Below are 20709 nucleotides of genomic sequence, written 5' to 3' on the forward strand. Positions count from 1 at the left end.
GCTCAGGGACACGCCGACGAGAGGAAGATTTTTGATCCTCTGTGGATCCCATTCTGTAACCCGTCAGAGGAATCCAGTAACTGGGAATTCGGTGCATGTGTGGGGGATGTATGTGCGGGGACAGAGACAGAAACAGAGACAGAGATGAGAAAGAGCCAGAGAGAAAGGCAGAAAGAGATAGAGACAGAGAGAGGCAGAGAGAGAGAGAGACAGAGTCTTCAACGCCTTCTTCAGACTAGGGAATGTATTATCCAAGATTGTATCGAGAGTGGGATCAGCATGTTCAAATTCTGGGGGCTGTCATGGAGTCATAGCCCTAGAGCTAGAAGGGACTTCAGAAGCCATCTAGCTTCCCCCTGCTATTTTACAGTTGGAGAAACGGAGGCCCAGAAAGGGTTTTAACCAAAACCATGTAGATGGTGCTGGTCAAAAGCAGGGGTCAGGCCTGACTGGGCTGAGGTGAGGTGCTACGTGTCAGGAATGGCTGGGCTGAGAAGGGGTGACAGAGTTAAGCTGGGTGAGGGTTCTAGGTGACAGGAATGGCTGGGCTGAGAAGGGCTGCTGGGTGACAGGACTGGCTGGGGGAGGGTGCTAGGTGTCAGGTTAAGCTAGGTGAGGGTTCTAGGTGACAGGAATGGCTGGGCTGAGAAGGGGTGACAGGGCTGGCTGGGGGAGGGTGCTAGGTGACAAGCTCGCGGCCGCCCAGTCCAATCCCAAGCGGCGGGCCCGCGGGCTCTCACTTTTTCCCAGAGGCGCTGTGGCTCCGTTCTTGGCTGGGTTCTGGGCCCGGCTGGTGGGAGGCGGCCGACGCGTCCGAATCGCTGCTGGAGCCGGCGCGGCTGAGAGATCGCGGGGAGCTCCGGGGGGCCGGGGCGCGGGGCCGCCGGCGTCCTTTGCGCCGCGGCGCCGAAGTGGCGGAGCGCGAGCGCCGCCGGTGCTTGGCTTCTCCCGCTACGCTCCCGCAGGCGCCGCCGCCGCCGCCGCCTCCGGTGGCGGCTCCCGAGCCTCCTCCGCCCGGGCCTCCTCGGCCTCCCCTGGCCGGGGGCTGCGGCGAGGCCGAGCCGGGGCTTCGCCCCTCCTTCCCCCGGGGCGGCGTGGTCGCTGCTGGCTCCGCTTTGGTGTGGGCTCGGGCCTCGGGCGAGTCGGGCCTCTGAACAGGGGACACAGAGAAAGAGAGAGAAGACGAGAGACGGAGGGGGAGAGAGAGGGAGGGGAGGGGAGAGAAGGAGAGACGGGCTTTTAAAGAGAACCTCCCGGGACGCGCTGTCGCTCACATCGTCAACGCACGGTGCATTCTGCAAACTACACAGACCCTGCTGCCCTGCCCTGCCCTGCCCTGCCCCTTCCTGCCTGCCTTCCTGCCTTCCTGATCGCACCTGCTGGGTGGGCCTCCATAAATGCAGCTCATGCAAGTCTCTTCGCATGCAAAAACACCAAGGGACGGATCGGAAAGAGAGGACCGGGGAGCACCGGGTGGGGGGACGACATGGGGGGGAGGGAGCTGAGGATGGGCTGGGGCGGAGGTGATGAAAGAGCGACTGAGGGATGGCAAAGAGAGGAGAAGGGGGTCACGGGGCGGGCCAAAGAACCCAAACCGAGGGGAAAGGGGGAGGGGGGCGAGGAAAGGAAGAGGAGGGGGGAGGGAAAACAACAACACGGGAGATATCAGAGGTGGCAGGGACAGAAAGGGGGAACAGCGTGGACAGAGAGACCGAGAGAGAGAGATGGAGCTCTATAATGAAGAGATGAGTTCAAATAACACGGAGATGGTAAAGGGGCTGAGGAAGGGATGGGGGAAGGGGAGGGGACAGCGGCACGAGGGAGGGTTTGGGGAGAACTCAACTGAAAACAGAACCAGAGAAAGGAAGAAAAAAAAAACAGAAAAAAAATAATAAAAAACCACAAATGTCATAGATACTGAAATAAAATATGTCTCTGAACTCCTGGGAAACTGATTTTTTTTTTTCTTTTTGGCCCTGCAGAGAGCTGTTGAGCTGTAAGTAGCTTCATCCTACTGTCTTTCTTTTTCTCTTTTTTTTTTTTTTTAAATTCTGATTTTTAAGTCCCTCTTGGTTAACGTCCACTTACCAAAAAAGTGGCATTTCCTCCTTTAGTAGGTAAGGTGTGAAGAGAAGGGAAAAGTGGGGCAACATAAGTTCATCATTAGATTCACAAAAATGCAAGAGAGATAGATAGAGAGAGAGATCAAAACGAACCAACCCGTTTCCTCGACCTTGGTCTTGCCATCACCAGGAATCACCAATTACTGAGCCATTGACTCAGGAAGGAATGACTGGTGAAGGAGCTCACCTGGATCTTTGCTTTCCTGTTTTTTAGGGGTGTGTGTGTGTGTGTGTGTGTGTGTGTGTGTGTGTGTGTGTGTGTACAGAGAGATTTGAAAACCAAGTTATGAAACAGGTTGGACAGGGATCACCTTGGATTTTTGGAAGCTCAACTAAAGGCTGGAAGTGAAAAAATAAAAATAAAAAAATAAAAAATAAAGGAAAAGGCTCCCTGTGCTCATTATTCTGTTGCTCTGCCCCCAGCAGAGATCAATGGCCAGCCCTGGCAGGAGGATCCCGAAAGAGGTGGCAGAAGCCTTGGAAAAAGCCTCTGGAAGGGGCTGAGTGGAGGGTGTAGGAGGCAGCGAGTAGAGAGGGAGTCATTGGCGCTTTCCTCAATTTCCTTCTACCATCGACATCACCAGGGAAACGTTTCTTAGGGTCCTTGGGGAGGGTGGGGGTCGGAGAGGATTCTAGGACTATGAACGAGGTTCAACTCTTGAGCAAATTTCAGGAGGTTTCTGGGAAAGAGTTGGTTTCCTGAGTATGAGGTAAGGCCATCTAGGGGATCAGTAATGAGGTGTCTGTCTGCAAGGCTATTTTAGGACTCTCTTAGCCGGAAATCATCTTAACCTTGATTGAGATCAGGGGATCCACACCAAAGGGTAGTCGGACCCCAAGATGCTTTGGTGGAGAGCAACCGGAGCTGCCAATGGGCACAGACCAAAAAGAGGGGTGTGGACGGCTTCCCCAGGAAAACCAGCTCTATGAAGGCTTAGACCTGGGAACCATGGGAACATGTTCTAGGGATCTTTGGATGAAAAGAGGGCAAGGGTGGCAGGAGGGACGAGCTGATTGCTGGATCCAGATGTTCCCTCCCCACCATAAGCCCCATCCTCCATGCCTTAAGACAGGTTCATTGGCACGAGGTGGTAATGCAGCCTTGCTGGAATGGGTCCTCAGTGGTATGGGAACCCACCATACATAAGCAGTCTGACCCATGACCTGAGGAATCGCCTTAACTGCATCCCATCAAGTATCCAGCAGTCTACTTTTCTTGATTCCCCAAGGGCTCAAGTTTGCATCACCTGTCACCCTCCTCCGCAGCATCCGGCCCCACTCCCCAAACCCCACTCCAGGAGAACTGGGCTCAATTCATCCCTATTATCAATCCATCCTGCACCTTGGGACTCAGCTATTCCAGTATCTTTGAAATGGGGAGCATTATTCCTGCTTCCATTCTAGTCTCCCAAGTCTTGCGGTGAAAACAAAACGAGTAGGGGAACAGCTTTGGAGGTAAAATTGGAAAAAAGCATTGGGAAGCCTACTTCCCAAATTTAAATCCTACCTCCTCCAAAAAGTCTCCTCTGATTATCTACATCCTCAGCACCTAGCACCGGACTAGGCAATGCATAATAAGTGCTCCTTAAATGATTCATTACTTTGTTGCGCTCTCACTCCTCTGAACTTTGTTAGTGTCTAAAATCTTCAATTTGGCAGCTGATTGAAATTTCTGTGTTTGCTGCTTATCTGGCCAACCATACTCTGAGCCATCTTCCCCTGTCTCCCTGCAAGTTTGGCTGGCTCTAGGATGACTCCTGCAGTGCTTGGTCAACTTGGGAATGAAATTTTCAGGGGCCTCAAAAACTCAAAGCCAGGCAGGTACCTATCTTTCAACCCCATTTCTGGTCAGTGTTTGAACCTCTCCCTCTTACATCATCTAACCATTCTTTTCTTCCTATCACCTAAGTTACCCGGAATTAAATCCACTGACGCCCAGGGGTAGCCATTGTAACTTTCTAGCTTTGCTTGTTTCCAAATCAGGACTTTCCCCAGCATACTATTTTGTCCTCTCAAAAAGCACAGATTTAAGAGAGATTATATTTGTGCGGAGGTGAGGGGACATGAAGTGGAAGTTAATTACTAATAGATGAGGAAGAGCTTTGGAGGTGAAAGTGGGCAAAACACACAGGGATCACATCCACTTTCCAGTAGGAGCCAAAGGTCTTGGTGCTGCCTCTACCACACTAATTTGCAAAGTGTGACTGAGAAAATGACCTAACGTCTCTGAGCCTCAGTATCCCCATCTGCAAAATGAGGATCTTTCGCCTCTTCCCTGACTTGTGGGCCATTGAATGAAATTGTGTGGGGGAAAGTGTTTTTTTTTTCCCCATGTGAGGGAGGTGTAGGTCAAACAAAGCATAAAGCTTAATACAGACAGAAGTCCTTTAGTCCCATCTTCCTGTAGAAATGTAGTCAGAGAGGATGAAGGACAAGGATGAAACCTCAGTGGGATAGACTGATAGCAGAGAAAGAAGGGACAAAATGAATGAATCATACCCCAAATATTTTTTGTAATAGCAAAAAAAAAAATCATTTCCTTAAAAAAATCCAATCTCAGGCCTCTTGAGAGGGGAACTGAGGTTGATTGGGCTCCTCCAAATGTTCTTCTTTATTTGGGGAGGGGTGTTGGTCATTCAGCTTTAAAAGTCCCTTGAATCTTGGGGGAAGGAGATCGTGTTTGGGGAGGTCAGCCACTGTTGGTGTTCTGAGAGAATGACCTAATTAATCTGATGGTAAAATTGTTCGGGGTTGGGGGAAGCAAAAGAAGAGGTCAGGGAAAATAGAATTCCAACTATTTTACCAAGGCAAAGCTCTCTCCTTATTCTAGGCCTTTAATGCCCCACCCCAAAGTTTCCTCCCTTGAGAGAAAGTAGCCTTGGAGTCCGGGACACTAGAGTACAAAGGGCTGCCTCTGCTACAAACTAGCTCTTTGGGTTTCTGTATGTTGCTTTCCCTTTTAGACTGTAAACCTCCTGAGATCAGGGACTGTTGTTGTATCTTTGTATCTCTAGGGCTTAATCCTATGTCTGTATAAGGTAAACTCTCAATTTATGCTTGTTAATAGATTGGACCAGTCACTTATCCCGCACCCCCAAACAGTACCTCTTAGTACCCCCAGGCAACACTCTAAGACTAAGAAATCACAAATTCAATTACTGACCTGTTTCCCTGGAGAGGATTTAATAACTTGAAATCCCCTAAATTACTTAAAGAATGGGTCTGTAATCCTCTCCACCCTCTACCTCCAAAGAATCTTTTCTATTCTACTTTCTTGAGGAAGGGTCATAAATGGAGATGCAAATAAAGCCAAGGGGAAGAAGGTTCCTTTCTCTTCCACAAGAGACAAAGAGATGAGACGTCTGCTGGAGATAGCCTAAAGACCTTTCTTAGGGTAGGAGGAGAGATCAATCCTAACCTGAGCTCCTGGACTCTGGGTGAGTGGCTCAGCCTCCTAAGGTTGGTTCAGGGACAGGGACTTCTATGTTCCCTCCCAGCTCTGATAGAATTCAGAACATCCCAGCTGGGCTGGACTCGACTATATTCTAGAAATTCTAGTTGTCCATTTTTCTTTAGAACTTTCAGAGCTGGAAGAGAACTTGGGGACCGTCTTGTCCACAAAAGAACTCCTCCTCTTCCCTATCCATATCCAACCTCTACATGAAGATTTCCCGCCGGGAGGAAGTTTTTGTGTGGATTTTCCTTGGCAAGACAGCTCTCAAAACCCAGGATGCTCTTCCTCAAGGCCAACTAAAATCCAGTACCCACAAAACAGCCATGCTGCATGGCTCAGTCTCCATTTTTGGTGCAGAAGCTACATCTCGGAGCTTCCTCCAATCCCTGAGGATCTCCAGGAGGCACTGCTGAATTGTCCTGACAATGCCCCCCCCACCCCATCTGAGGTCTACAGCTGCTACCCAGAGCCCTATCATTGCCCCAGGTTGCCATTTGCTCTGAGGTCCCTAAAGAAAGCCCAAGGGGAAGAGAAAGGAGGAACCCATTCTTCCCCAGGCTTCCCCTCAAATGTTATCCTAGAGGGATGTTCAAATAGCATTTTAACCCCACCGAGCCCAGCCAAAACCCACAGGGAAAAGGAAATGGGGAGTTGGTGTAGGTGAGAAAAGGAGGGTAGATTTTACTCATTAGAGTCTCTTGGTGAAAGATCCCGTTTCATAATGGAAGAAGGACAAATTATTTCTCTCCTTCCTGGCTGTCATCCTGAAACTTCCTTGAGAATCTTGATGCCAAAGTTTAGCACCAAAAGCTTGTAATGGGATTCAGGGCAGCTGGGATCAAAACCAATGTATCTTCTTCCTGGTTCTTTCTCAAGCTAGCCCTCAACCTGGTTAGTCTGAGAGAACGACTTCCCAGGTTGGGTGAATTTTGGGTATCTGCCACTTCAGGCAGCAGAGGAAATTCAATGAACTCAACACAATGCACTGTTCACAACAGGAAATACAGAGTCAGGAGGCTAAAACCACACAGAAATGCATTCTAACAACAACGAGAGAGAGAGAGAGAGAGAGAGAGAAGAGAGAGAGAGAGAGAGAGAGAGAGAGAGAGAGAGAGAGAGAGAGAGAGGAGGGAGGGAGGAGGGACAAGGAAGAAAGAAGGAAGAGAAAAAAGAGAAAGAAACTTCTTTAGTGTAGAAGGTAAGGGGAAGGAAGGAAGGAAGAGGAGGGGTATAGAAGGGAAGTGGAGGAAATACATAAGGGTAAGGAATGAAGAAGAAAAGGGAAAAAGGAAGAAAGGAGAAAAGGAAAAGAAAAAAAGATGAATTAGAATGGGGAGAAGAGCAAGAAGGAAACCCCCCCCCCAAAAAAAAAGAGAAATAAATGGCCATTTAGCTTTGAAAAATGATTAAAACATATAGAACCACCAAAAAATCATAAGAAAGGGAGAGAGAGAGAGAGGAGAGAGAAAAGAGAGAGAGAGAGAGAGAGAGAGAGAGAGAGAGAGAGAGAGAGAGAGAGAGAGAGAGAGAGAGAGAATATATCACATTAAAACCAAGCTCAGTGCTGCAAGGCTTATCTGGAGATGGGAACGTGCGTAGCCAGACAAATACCTACCTTCTGATTGGTCAGTGACAGGAATGCAATAATAACAAAGAAAAGGAAAATCTCCCATTTGGATGCAGAATGGGAAAAAGACAATGACTCTTTTTAGTATTTGCCACTTTCCACCCCCGGCTAATAAAGCAGTTGCTTTGGCTGGGGCAGGGGAGAGGGGGGTTGCACCCCCACCCCACCCTGTAGGGCGGCGTTTCTGGACACCCCAAGCAATCATTTGACTTTGCTCTGCTCTTGTTCATTTTTGTTTTTATTCCGAATGTCTGAGCCGAGTTGCCTTTAACTCTCTTACCAACAGAGACCTTCCAGAGAGCATGCAATAAGCAGCAGATGGAAATGGAACAACATGGAGGGAGCCCATAGCTGGGGGAGGAAAGGAAAGAGACAAAGATGAAGAGGGTAAGAGAAAGAAGAGAAGAGAAGAGAGAGAAAGAGAGAGAGAGAGAGAGAGAGAGAGAGAGACAGAGAGAGAGAGAGAGAGAGAGAGAGAGAGAGAGAGAGAGAAGGGCAATCCAAAAGAAGCCAGTCAGAATGGAAGGATGAAAGTGGAAAGGAAAACTGTCCATTTAAAAGGGAAGTCAACCAGGTTGGGCTTAGGAGGTTTCAACACCTGTCCCCCACTGGCCATTCAGTGTGTCCTCTACAAGTGAGAGCTATGTGCATAAGAAGAAAACTCCCACTCTAGTTCTCATTTTCCTTTCTGGCTGGAAGCAGAAAGGTGGCCCTCAAAGCATTTTCATAATTTTTTCTCCTGTCCCTAAAACCTCCTCCCCAGCCAACTTTATGTAGGCTCTTTGAAGACAAGGACAGTTTTACTTTTGTCTTGTTATTCTTCATACCCAGGTCAGTTTCTGGCCTGAGGTTGCAACTAAATTTGTGAATTAACTGCTTAATTCTTTTTTTTTTCAGATGACAGGAATTGACTGTGGAGCTGCTGATATGTTCCTGACAAATCCCAGTTGGATCATCACCTTTCTGCTGGATTCAAGCACTTAAATTAACAAAGAGTGGAAAGGGAGCTAGAGAGGGCAGACCCCAGTGCCATGAAAGAAGGTCAAATAGAGACCAATGGAAAGGCTCAGCAGAGAAACCCTTAAGTCTCTAAGGATGACAGTAGGTGTGCCCTACTGTGATGGGACAGAAAGGCACAGGGACTGAGGCTAAAATCTAAACAGCCATCACATTGAAGAATTGGAAACATCCCACTGGAGGATGCTGGTGTGGGAGTATAGCCACCAGTGGTCTTTTCCCATGTCTTCTTCCAAGTTATTTATAATATTTATAAAGTGGCAAAGGAGAATTTGGTGTTGTGATGACTCACCTGGGGCTCTAGCCTAGGGTTTCCAGGAATGAGGAATACCCTCATATTCTTAGGCTGTTGTTGCCCAGGACCGATCTCTTATGGTGAGTCAGTGATGGGAAGCAGAGTTCAGATTGGCTGTCTGAGCTACTAATGAGTATCAAACCAACGGCTGATAGCACACCAACAAATCACAAGGATCACTGACTGACTGCCCTGATCCTTCTAGACACTTCAGCCAACCAGTGGCCAGATCTGGCAAGGTGACATGTCTCCTAAGTTTCTATGTGTGCTACAACTTTCTGATATTCCATTGGTATAAAGATGCTCTAATTGGTGCCAGAGGCTTCGATTGTTGAATTATAAAATAAATGACGAGCACCTCCCAAAGGGAGATCCCCAAAGGGGATCTAGGTCTGCCTTAGAGCATAAGGGGCTGCCAAGAAAATGCTCTAGGGAACACTAGAGGTCATGCTTGCTCTTCCTAATACTATCTTCCCAAGTCAAGAATATTCTTCATGCTTTAAATTCTCCTTGGTGGCCTATGCTGAATCTGTGTTTCATACTATTACCTTTCCCTTATCTCCCTCCAAGCGTTTGGTGTTCTGGAGATCATACATGTCTTGATCATATAATATATTCCTTCCCCATCCTCCTTCTTTAGAAGTTGAACTAGGGTGAAATGAAAAGACCATCGGCCCAAGAGTCAGAAGATCCCTAGCCTCTAGCATTTATGATCTAGACTGCATCTTTCTGAATCTCATTTTGCTCCTATGTAAAGTGAGAAGGTTGTACCAAATGACCTTTAAGACCCCCTTCCTGCTCCATTATCTTATGGGCTCTTTGTCAATCCATGACATGAAGCAACTCCAGGCCTTACCCTAAGAGAGGCAGCTAAGAGGTGTAATAGTATATTGGACTTGCAGTCAAAATAAACCTGAGTTCAAATTATACCAAATGTTTGCTGAGTGACTTCAGAACAAGTCACTTATCTCAGGTGAACCTCAGTTTTCTCATCTGAGAAATGAGAAAGTTGGATTCAGTGACATATAAGGTCCTTCCAGAACTAAATCTCTAATTCTACAGTCCACCGGAGGGTTCTGGAGGAACGGGTGCTCACCTGACAAGGATAGTTTCAGTACGAATTGTTTCTCTCTACAGTCATCTTCCCTTTTAAATTCCAGTTACATAGGAGGGGGTAAAAAGAAACAGTTTGAAACAATGATCAATGTCCACTTGAAATTCAAAAACATGTCTCTGCATTGATGTGGCCAAAGGCGTCCACAGCGACACACACAAACGCAAAATTCTAGAACAACACAGTAGATACCAGAAAATAAAATAAATGGAGAAATAGTTTGCATTTCTGTACATTACAAACAGGAAAAAATATAAGATCAAGAAAAGAAAGGGGGAAAAACACAGGACAAGGTAGGTGAATTCCCCCAGCCCAGCCCTTGCCTGCTGTAATTCCCCATATTACCATGGTTCAAATGGGAGGCTAAAAAACAAACAAAAACACAGATGGGATTAAAAAGTGTTGTGTGGCTTTTTAAAGATAGAGTAAGCAAAAGTGTCCCCATCACTTTGCCATCCCCACCCCCACCCCAAAACATTTCTCATCATTTGCTAAACTCTATGATACTCCAATATGAAAAAAGAGGGGTAGGGTCTCCTCTTGGCTTTGATTCTACTTCCAAAATGTTTTCCCAAGGGGAAGAAAGGGAGGTTAAAGAATGGTAGTCACCCCACCCAATAACATCTCAAGCAAAGAGAGAGAAGGAGCTCCTAAAGGAGCTGTTTTCACAAGAGGCTGAGGGGAGCATGATCATGTTGGAACAGAGTGGGTGGGCATTTCCCCCAGACTATTAATGGTAAAGAAGGTAAGGGATAGGGTTTATTTGGTTTGTTTTCTAGGACAGGAGTGACAGTTGACTCCTCTACTCCCTTCCCTTGCTATCTTCAATCTGGATGAGTTCCTTTGAAATTGATTCAAAATAGGCCAAAGTCGAGCCTTTTATTTGGAGGAAAACAGTCTTGGGGAAGGGGAGTCTTGATCTCTTTCTTGTATTGCCTCAAGTTGTCCTCAGTCTTACTATTGTTGCCTTAGGGAAGGATTTTCGGGATCATGGGATAGAATAGATGACAAATCCCTGAGAGTACTCAATAAATTTAAGGCCTTGGGGAAGGGGGATTTTTTTTCCTCTTAGTTTCAGTGTTCTCAAAATAATGGATAGAAAACCTTAGGGATGGCACTTGGGAAATGACATAAAGAGTCCCTCCCTACTACCAAGATCACATACGTGTTGCTGTCCTAGGTGCTAGATATAATCAAAGGAAAGAGAAGGTCAGGGACAGATAAAATTCCTTCTTTCCTTCCTTCCTTCCTTCCTTCCTTCCTTCCTTCCTTCCTTCCTTCCTTCCTTCCTTCCTTCCTTCCTTCCTTCCTTCCTTCTTCCTTCCTTCTTCCTTCCTTCCTTCCTTCCTTCCTTCCTTCTTTCCTTCCTTCTTTCCTTCCTTCTTTCCTTCCTTCTTTCCTTCCTTCTTTCTTCCTTTGTTTCTTCTTTTTTTTTCTTGCTTGCTTGCTATGCCTTGGAGGCAGGCTAAGGTGTCTCTCCTTGAAAGGGGGGAACTCTAAGCAGTATAATGCTACTCTTTTTAAGTCTTCACAGAGTGCTAGGTATTACCTTTTATGAGCTAGAGTCCCTAGAAGATATTGTTATATTGGGACACTCAAGTTTGGTCTCTTCCTTTCTGGATATATGGGTTTGGTTCCACTAGGTATGTGGGTATCATCCTCTTTAGATTCAAGGGTTTTGTCCAATCTAAGGTTGGGGGTCCCATTTTCTTTGGGTTTATGCATTATATCCCCATTACTTTTGTGAGTCTGTGCCCGTCTGAGTTAGCTTGGGCTATGCCATGTTAAATACATCCTATGGCTTTGAAAACGATTTGTAGATGATCCATTCAGATATTTCCTGGACTCATCTAAGAAAAGGAATATCTCCTTCCTGACTCACTTTACTACTTTCCAGTTATAGACCAAGGGAGGAGCTTCTAACTACCAGCAGATTTTAGCTAAAGAGGGCACAGGGCCTGGAAGGCACCAAAGAATATTCTAACCAAGTTGGATTGTAAAGCATTTTTTTGAAATTTCTTTTTTAAAAAATGGCCATCGGATGATAACATCAAGAACACAGAGAGATTTTCTTGGGTTCCCTTGGGATTCATAAAATAGTTGCCCTTGGTTTTCTTGTCTGGGGAATTGGGAAGATTTGTTTAAAAAAAAAACAGGGAAAAAGAATGAAAGGAAACAGCTAAAAATTGAAATCAAAATCAAAACCAACACATAGATGGCTGCTACTATGCTAAAACCTGGTTTTAGTGGTTTCAGTTTCTACAGGCTCTGGGAATGAATTGTACTACAGGAGAATGAGCAGAGAGACTATGTAAGTGATATTTTAGAATCTAGAGGCTTTGGCTGTAATTCTATTCTAGCCCTATATATTCTATATTCTAGCCCTAGCAAGATGTTTCTTGACCTACATGCCTAGGGATAGGTAAAGGAGGCTCTGGATAGATAAGGTGAAGTGTCTTGTGTGCCAAAAGGATCAGGCTAAGTATTCAATGGACCTTGAGGTCCATTAGAAAGAAAACTGAACAGGAAACTTGAATTCTACCTCTGGGGCTGGCACCAATTCATTTTGTGACTGAAGATGAATAGTTCATACTTTGTGGGTCCCGATTTCCAATGAGCAGGATTGGACTGGACAATCTCTAGTTCCCCTCTGGTTCTGAAATGCTGTGCTTTTAAATCTCAAAAAGGAGATAGGTACCCTGTCCTTACTCTCGTCTTCGCTTTTTTGGTAGGAAGGATAATGAATGTGGAATTGTGGAGATTTGTGTTACTTTAGTCCCCATAATTCCCCCACTTCAATATGTGATCTCCCAGTATCCAATGACCCTTCTGGGCACAATGGAGCACAGCCTTTTATTTAAAAAATTAGATATAGAATAGATCTGTACCGTGCCTTGGGGAGAGGAATGATGTTCTCAGATGGTTAATGAGTCAATCTGAAGGGACTTCAGATGTTGTCTAGTTAATTCCAGAATATCATCAGTACTATTCCTGACAAGGGGCCATCCAGTCTCCTTGGGAGTATCTCTAATGATGGCGTGCCCAGCTACCATGACTCCATTCCGTTACTGGATGGCTCTAATGTTGGGAAGCAATATTGAGCAGAAACTGGCTTCTCTCTAATTCCTAGTCTTCCGTTCCATGGGGCCAAGCCAAAAACCCTTCCTCGCTCTCCAAGGCAGAGATATCTTGGATGAAAGGAGTGGAATCGGGACAAAAATTAGGGTGGGATGAGAAGGCTAGTCTTTCAAAGTAAAAAGAGTGGGATTGGGAGTCAAGCACTTCCTAGCTTTTGGGGGACTTGGTCCCAGATGTGAGGACCTCAGTTCTGGGGGCAAATAGTGCCAGAGATCAGCGCTGGCAAAGGGCGTTTAGTGTCACAGATTGGGAGAAGTGCTGGGGGTGGCTGCTGGCTGGGGACTCAGTCTTGGGGATGGGACGGGAATGCTGGGAATGAGGATTTGTGGACTGAGTGATACCATGTGGGAGCACTCGAGTTGCTTTGGCCATTACTATCCAAGGCTGAATGGTTGAAATTAAAGCATATCCTCTGAGAGCCAGCAAATTCTCTCAGATCAGCAAAGAGAGATGTGCATTTCCTAGGAAACAAAAAAGGGTGGGAGTAGGGGGTTGGGGAGGAATGACAAACTACGAGTTTGGGGAGAATGCCTGGGCCCTTAAGCCATTTCTCTTCCCTGACCTGAGATTTCTTATCTGTCAAATGAAGGGGTTGCATTAGGTGACCTCTGAGTCCCTGTCCAGTTCTAGACCTTTGGCCCTTGACCCCAAGTCATCCTAAGCTGTCTCCCAGTCACATTGACCTGTCACACATCCCAAATGGGGTGCTTGAGCCTCCCCTACTCCCAGTCAGGGGGAGGGGCTCCCGAGGAGGGGGGCTTGTTCCTGTAGCGTAGCTAAGAGGGAGTCTGGCTTGGTCTCTGGGACTTCCAGTTGGGAGCTACGAGCCCTAAGTGTGTCTCTTCCTCTGCTCACTAGCTGCACCTCAGTTTCTTCATCTATGAAATAGGAATAACACGTTCCATGCCTTCTTCATTGGGTGGTAGTGAGAGCAAATGGGATAATGGATGGGAAAGCCTCTTGAGGGAGGATAAAGCGCGGCACAAATGGAGGGGGCTGCTCCTACAACTGTTCCTATTCCCTTACCACCCTGGGGTCCATCTCCAGCCTTCCTATCTCTGGGAAGATCTTCACCTTCCTTTTCCACCTAATTATTTAACTGCACTCAGAAACCTGGGGGTAGGATCTGCCCTCGTTGGGGGACAGGATGGCCGGGGAGAGGGAGAGGCAGGGGCGATGGACTGCGGTCTCCCCTAATTCCCAACGCACACACGTACACATACACACACACACACACATACATGCACAAGGAACAGGATTCACCTGCAGACCTGGCGTGAAGGCGGGTCTGAGCTTGACCCTACCTGTCCTTCTACAAATGTGACCTTTTGCCAGAGATGAGGGAGGTGGGGGGGGGGGGAATGGGGGCGAGAGCCGGGGTTACGTACATCCAGTGGTGTGTCTGACGGGCTGCCTCGGGACTGGCTGGGACGCCTGCTCCGCTGGCCGTTCTGGTGCGGGGACCCCGATCGGCTGCGGCCCGAAGGAGAGGACGTTCTGCTCCTGCTGGACCGCTGGCTACTGGCCTTGGGGCCGTCATCTCTGGGCTTAGGGCTCAGTCTGCAGCAAGGGGAGGGATGGAGGGAGCCGGGGTGGGACCCTCCTACCTCCTTCTGCCTCCGCTGAGCCAGCCTTGGCCACTAGCCTCTGAGCATGCACCCCCCTCGGCCTTAGAGCGAGACCGAGACCCAGATCCCTTTAGCATCGCCCCTTCCAGGATGTCCGCCCAGATCCCTCGCTCCCAGTAATCTCTGCTAGAACTCAGCCAGTCAGGCTTAGCTGCAGCATTGCTCCCCACTTTTCCCCATGCCTTTCCCATGAGACCCTGGGCTTCCTCCTGTCACCCCCACAGAACTGGTCGCTCAGCCCGGGGGTCCTGATGGAAGCTCTGCTGAGGCCGACTGACCCGAGCCCTTTTGAGTCCAACATGGGCAGATCATGACAGAGCTGCCCACAAGCCTCCATCACTCAACATCCCAGCTCTTCCCCCACCAAATTCTAGGCGTGTAGACACTCCACGGAGGGCAAGAACCACACAGGGTCTGAGGAAAAACCTAAATCCCTGCCCACATTTCCCAGGCCCCCAAAGCCCAAAGGCCTGGCCCCGGCCCAGCTGCCCCCGCCCTGGCCACGGTTTGCCACCGGCTGCCCACCTACCTGCTGGGTGATTTGGAGCTGCTGTAGTTGGAAGAGACGGAGGCGCTGTGAGAACTACAGCTACTGTGTCGATGGGACCTTCTCGATGGAGATTCACTATGAGGTCTAGAAAAGGAGAAGGTGAGGGGAGAGATGGAGGGAGGGGAGGCTGGCTCTGCAGCTTCAGAAGCTCCTGGGCCCTTCCTCCGGATCGCAGGATTCTTGCCTCTCCCACCTCAAGCCCTGCTCTGGGAGAAGGCTGGACTAGCAGCCCCTTTATTTAGTGTGAAGGAGACATCATTCTTCCCTCAGGAATAGGCCCCCCCACCCTGGAAGGGGGCAGAAACACGGGTCTCTTACCTCTTTCTCTCTTTGTTTTTCTCTTTTCTTTTGCTTTTGGGGCTGCGGGACCTACAAACAACAGGAAGCTCAGTGCTCGGGGAGTTAGAAGGTGCGGAGAGGTGACCTGAACCTCCTGATTTAGGATCTACCAGAAAGCTCACCTTTCTCTGAGAGCTGAGCCCCTCTCTCAGGTGGGGTGCCCCCTCTGCCCCACAGCTCTGTTTTACCCCAAACATAGGATCTGTTCACCTCCACTTCAGCCCCTTGGCGGAAACCATTAACTTCCCCCCACCCCGGTCAGAGAAGCGTTCCTGGGCGTCTAACCCCAGTTTGTGTCGCTCGCTCCCTCTGGGCAGTCCAGCCCTTGTGTACACACTTAATTCGGAGGTGCCTTAATTAATATGACAGAGAGGGACTACTCAATCACACGCAGGGCTGAGCAGTCGCTCTTGGAGGGGCCCCAGGACTTGGCTATCCATGGGTCCCTGTCTAGAACAGGCAATTCAAGCAGATCCAGTCAAAGCTGGAGCGAGGAGCTTTGGGATTTGGGGCAAACGGAAGGCTCTTGTCTCACGCCCGCCCTCCTCTCCTTCCCCCTTTCCCCAACTCTCTCCCTTCCCCAGTTTTGGATTTGCTCCAAGCTCTGTACTCAGCTACTCCGTCAGGATCAGGTGCTCCTCCAGCTTTGCTGATCACCCCAATCCAACCAGTGCCTGTCAGTCGGCCCACTCAGTTTTGCCCTTAACCCAAATAATCCCCAATTTTCACCAGACCCCAACATTATAGCATATTAGTGAGTGAAGGATTATGGGACTTAAGAACTGGAAGGGGTTTCAGAGATCTAAGCCCACCCTCTTATTTTACAGATGGAGAAACTGAGGCCCAATGAAAATATGTGACAAAGTCCTGAGGTCACCATGATTAAAATCCAGGATGTCAAATTCCACATCCTATGATTATAGAATTTAGAATTTAGTCCTTCCCAACTACTAATCAGAAATCCCGAGTTCAAATCTAGCCTCAGACACTTATTAGCCGTGTGTCCGTGAGCCAGTCACAAGCTCTGTAACCTCAGTTTCTCCATCTGTAAAAGCGGTATAATAATAGCACCTGTCTCCCAGGGTTATTGTGAAAACATATGTAAGTGCTTGATCACTACTTGTTTCTTTCCTTTCTTTTGTTTTTGCTGTCTCTCCCTATACTTCTCTCATTTCATTCTCATTTTGAGTGTGTCTATCCTGCACATGTTATATCTCCCAAGAGAACGGAAGCTCTCCGAGGGCAGGTCTGCCATATTTTTGCCTTTGTACGACCGGTCCCTACCTAGCCCAGGAGCTTAAAACCTGCCTGTTAATTGATTAGTAGCATTGGAGGGGGCCTTAGACAGAGCTCAGAGGGAGACCGGCCTTCCCCTTCCAAAGGGGAGGAACCATGCCTTCTGATTGCCTCGTGCTAGAGCAGCCTGGCCCGGAACTGGCCCCCGTCAGTCCTCGGTAGAACTGACTAAAAATGGGTTCTTCAGGCTGAGTTCCAGGCAGGTGCCCACGCTGGGAGATTTCTGCCACTGGAGGGCAGCAGAACATCAGCCCATTTCTGGCTCAGCCAAATCTCCAAGGATCCAGTGGGAGAGCCTGGGGACAGGATCCAGGGCCGACCTGAACCAACTCCTTCCTTTCATGGATAAGAAACTGAGCCTAGGAAGAGTCAATGACTCAGGTTCACAGACTTCGATCTGGAAAGGACCTCGGAGGCCATATTGTCACAGTATCTACTGTGTTCCAAGCTCTGCTAAGAGCTGGGGATACAGAGAAAGTAAAAACAGCCTCTTCCCTCAGGAGTTCACCTTCTATGTTACAGACGGGGAAACTGAGGTTGAGAGGTCAGTGACCTGACCAGAGACACAGAATAAACCACAGGGATGATTCCATCTGAAAGGTGGGCTTTTAAAAGAGCTGCCTTTGCTGCCCCCGGACAGGCAAAGCATATGGCGAGGAAAGAAGCTCCAAGGCGACCCAGGAGCCCCCTCTCCCAGCCCCAGATCTCGCAGGATCAGGTAATTTGATTAGAAGCCTCCTGCACCCTTTAGAGCAAGGGCTCTCGCCTCTCGTTCTTGCAGAGTTCTGTCCTTGGGGTACACACAAGGGCAGGAAGCAGGCTTGAGCTGGGGCTGGCTCTCAGTCTGAACCTTGCTCCTCAGTTTCCGGGTCCAGCCCCCACTCAGGACCCTTCTAACCAACTTCAATGGCGCTGGCCCGGCCAGCCCTGCCGCGTCCTCTGCGGGCTCCTGCTCACCTGTGTCTTCTCTTCCTCCTGGATCCTGAGTCAGACCTGTTACATGTGACAAAATGGTTTCCTTTTAGCAGACATGGGGGCACCAAAGCTGCCCTCCTTCCCTTCCCTTCCGCGCCGGCCTGGGGCAGTCCCTCTCCTTCCCTCCTGGCCCTGGGAGCTGGTGAGCCGGGCGGGGGAGCAGGACGGACACGGAAGCCGAGCTCGGGGCGCCAAGGCGGGGAGACAACGAGGCTTTTTAAGGTACCTGTCACGTCTATGCTTTTTTCCATTCTTCTTCTTCTTCCGAAGGGGTGAGGAGCTCCCACAGCTGCTGACACAGGACGGAGTGATAGCTTTTACTTCGGTTTTTTTGACTATTTGTCTCTCACCCCGCCTTACAACCTGCCCCCACTATTGCAACAGGTTCCACACAGGATTTGCCACTTTATTCTTTCCTCTCCCCCTTCAAACCATCCTACATGGCAGATAATTGTTAAATTCTCCATGTCCAGATCTGACCAGTTACTGCTCCATTCAAGAACCTTCAGTACCTCCCTATGGCCTCAAAGCTCAAAGTTGTTGGCTTGCTTCAAGGCCCCTATCTCCATATCTTTTTTTTGACTCTATTTACTATTATTTTCACTACTCTCTTTTTACTCCCAGAATTAGAACCACAGACTCTTCGAGGCAGGAAGCACCTGAGGTCACCTTGTCCAGTGTGCTGTACCTGCCTGACATCCTGAAAATCCAATCACCCTGTCTCTGCCGCAAGACCTCCAGGAGGGACAATCCCCGCCTCTCCAGGGAGCCCGTTCCCTTTGGACGGTGCTTTCTGTTTGCGAGTTTTTCTTGATGTGGAGCTGAAATCTGTAGTTTTGCCATCCTTTGCCACCCCCTCTCCTTCCTGCTTCAGATCTCTGGGGCCAAACGAAGTAAGGCTAATCCTTGGCCACACAATGGCTCTCAAGGCCTCCCAGAATCTTCTCCAAATCAAATTCTTCCTGTCTCCCTCATTTGGACACTCTCTCCCTATGGAAGCTCTTTCTAAAACGTAGCCCCCTCGCTTGTCCCTTCTGAGGACTCTTTCTCTCTCTCTCTCTCTTCTCTTCTCTTCTCTTCTCTCTCTCTTCTCTTCTCTTCTCTTCTCTTCTTCTCTTCTCTTCTCTCTCTCTCTCTCTCTTCTCTTCTCTTCTCTTCTCTTCTCTCTCTCTCTCTTTCTCTCTCTCTCTTCTCTCTCTCTCTCTCTCTCTCTCTCTCTCTCTCTCTCTCTCTCTCTCTCTCTCTCCCTGTCTCTCTTTCTCTCTCTCTCTCTCTCTCTCCCTGTCTCTCTCTCTGTGTCTCTGTCTGTCTGTCTATCTCTCTTTCTGGGGACAATCCATTCAAAAGCTATAATTCTTCCAAACTGGACGCCTGCGACTTTATCTTCCTGCGTCCTTGTTCCCTTCACTTCCGCCCACTGCTCTCTTATATTCCTACAATTATTTTAAGCCCAACCCCGATACCACTGACTCCAGGGATGCCCTTCTCCTCCCCCAACCTCGTAACTCTCTGGCCCCTTATAGTGTTTTATTATGGATTCCAGTTGTTGATGTATGGGTCACATATACATCCCCCACCTCAGACTGAGGACTCTTCAGGACAAGGACTTCTCTATTGCGCTTCTCCCCATCTGTCTAGAACAGTTCTCTGCACGCAGCAGGGGATTAACCAGTTATTGGCAGGTTGAACTGAACTAAACTGAACTGAGGGAAACCTAACTGAACAGAATAGAATTGGACTGAATTTGCATTGGGTTCGATCCAATGGAAAGGCTAGAGCTGGGAGTGAGAAGATACATTCTGCTTTCCAGGTTCAGAAGAAAGCAGTTTGAAAAAATTCCCAGATTCCAAGGTGGGGGTTAAGTACCTGAGAATCAGGATTGCTCAAAGAGAAGGGCTGGAAAGTCAGTGGTTATCTCCTTTTCATTTTATAGATGGTGGATGGCAAGATCTTTTTGTGAAGTTTGGTTTCTGCAGAGCCCCTTGCCCTTGTTTCCTCTCCCCATCCCTAAGGTTACTGGCTCATGTCCTATTCTCCAGGGACCTTACTCCCTTATTCTCCCTGTTATAATCCTTGCCCTTGGTTGATAGCAATTGTTTCTCTCTGTGTCTCTCTCTGTCTCTCTGTCTCTGTCTGTCTCTCTCTCTCTCTCTCTGTCTCTGTCTCTCTCTGTCTCTGTCTCTTTGTCTCTCTCTCTCTCTCTCCATTTCTCTACCACAATAGTGCTGTCTGTTTCTGATTCTGTCTCTGTCTGTCTCTCTTTCTTCCCTATTTCTCTACCACAATAATGTTTTTTCTCTGTCTCTATCTCTCTCTTTCCCCCATTTCTCTACCACAACAGTGCTGTCTCTCTCTGTCTCTGTCTTCTTTCTTCTCTTTCCTCATATTATTCTGTCTCTTTATCATTGTTTCTTTCTGTCTCTGTCTTCCCTGTCTGCCTGTCTCTTTCTCTGCATTTATCTACCATTCTCTCTCTCTCTCTTTCCCTTATATCTATTTCCCTTCTTTCTTTGTCTCTGTATCTCTCTCCATTTCTCTCTCTTCTTCCTTCTGTCTCTTTCCTTTTTGTCCCTGTCTCTGTGTCTTTTTGCATCTGTTTTTTTTCTCTCTCTCTCTCCCTCTCTGTCTCTCTTTCTCTGTCTGTCTCTCTTTGTGTCTGTGTCTGTTTCTCTGTCTCTCTGTCTTTGTCTGTCTGTGTGTCTGTCATGTGTGTCTGTCTCTCTGTCTGTCTGTCTGTTTCTCTCTCTGTGTGTGTTTGTCTCTGTCTCTGTCTCTGTCTCTCTTTCTTTCTCTCTCTCCATCAATGGGATTCTAGTGAGTGCAAAGAAGTTAATACATAACAGGAAATTCCTAATAATGTTATAGAATGAACTATTTGGGGGAAACATTGGGGGGTCTAGGTCTGGGGCTGCTCTGAAGGGGGGGCAGGTTGGGAAGGCAGCGGGCACAGGACATCTGGGCTTGACCTTGCTGCGGTTCTCAGCCTGTCCTTTGCCAGGATCTTTTCCCAGGGCGGCCATCTGCCTGACAATCGCCACAGACCCTGCCTTGTGCAGAGTCTCTGAGGCCTGAGACTGACACTCCCAGGAGCCCAACCCAGCTCACTGACCTGCATTCGGAGTCCAGCTTCCTCTTTTTGCTGAGGACAGGTCC

General features: G+C 48.3%; 1 protein-coding gene across 1 annotated transcript in view; it reads right to left on the reverse strand.

Moving 5' to 3' along the window:
- The window catches only part of SRRM3 (serine/arginine repetitive matrix 3), a 104623-nt gene that overhangs the window by 6241 nt on the left and 77673 nt on the right, over window positions 1–20709 (reverse strand). Inside the window, exons 6-12 of the mRNA XM_051991880.1 lie at window positions 20666–20695; window positions 17783–17845; window positions 17539–17574; window positions 15265–15315; window positions 14926–15030; window positions 14157–14328; window positions 741–1150 (exon numbers count right to left, since the gene is read on the reverse strand). Coding sequence (XP_051847840.1) covers window positions 741–1150; window positions 14157–14328; window positions 14926–15030; window positions 15265–15315; window positions 17539–17574; window positions 17783–17845; window positions 20666–20695 — 867 coding nt within the window. The remainder of the gene's footprint in view (window positions 1–740; window positions 1151–14156; window positions 14329–14925; window positions 15031–15264; window positions 15316–17538; window positions 17575–17782; window positions 17846–20665; window positions 20696–20709) is intronic.

Source organism: Antechinus flavipes, chromosome 4 (assembly GCF_016432865.1).
Source record: "Antechinus flavipes isolate AdamAnt ecotype Samford, QLD, Australia chromosome 4, AdamAnt_v2, whole genome shotgun sequence".
NCBI lineage: Eukaryota > Metazoa > Chordata > Mammalia > Dasyuromorphia > Dasyuridae > Antechinus > Antechinus flavipes.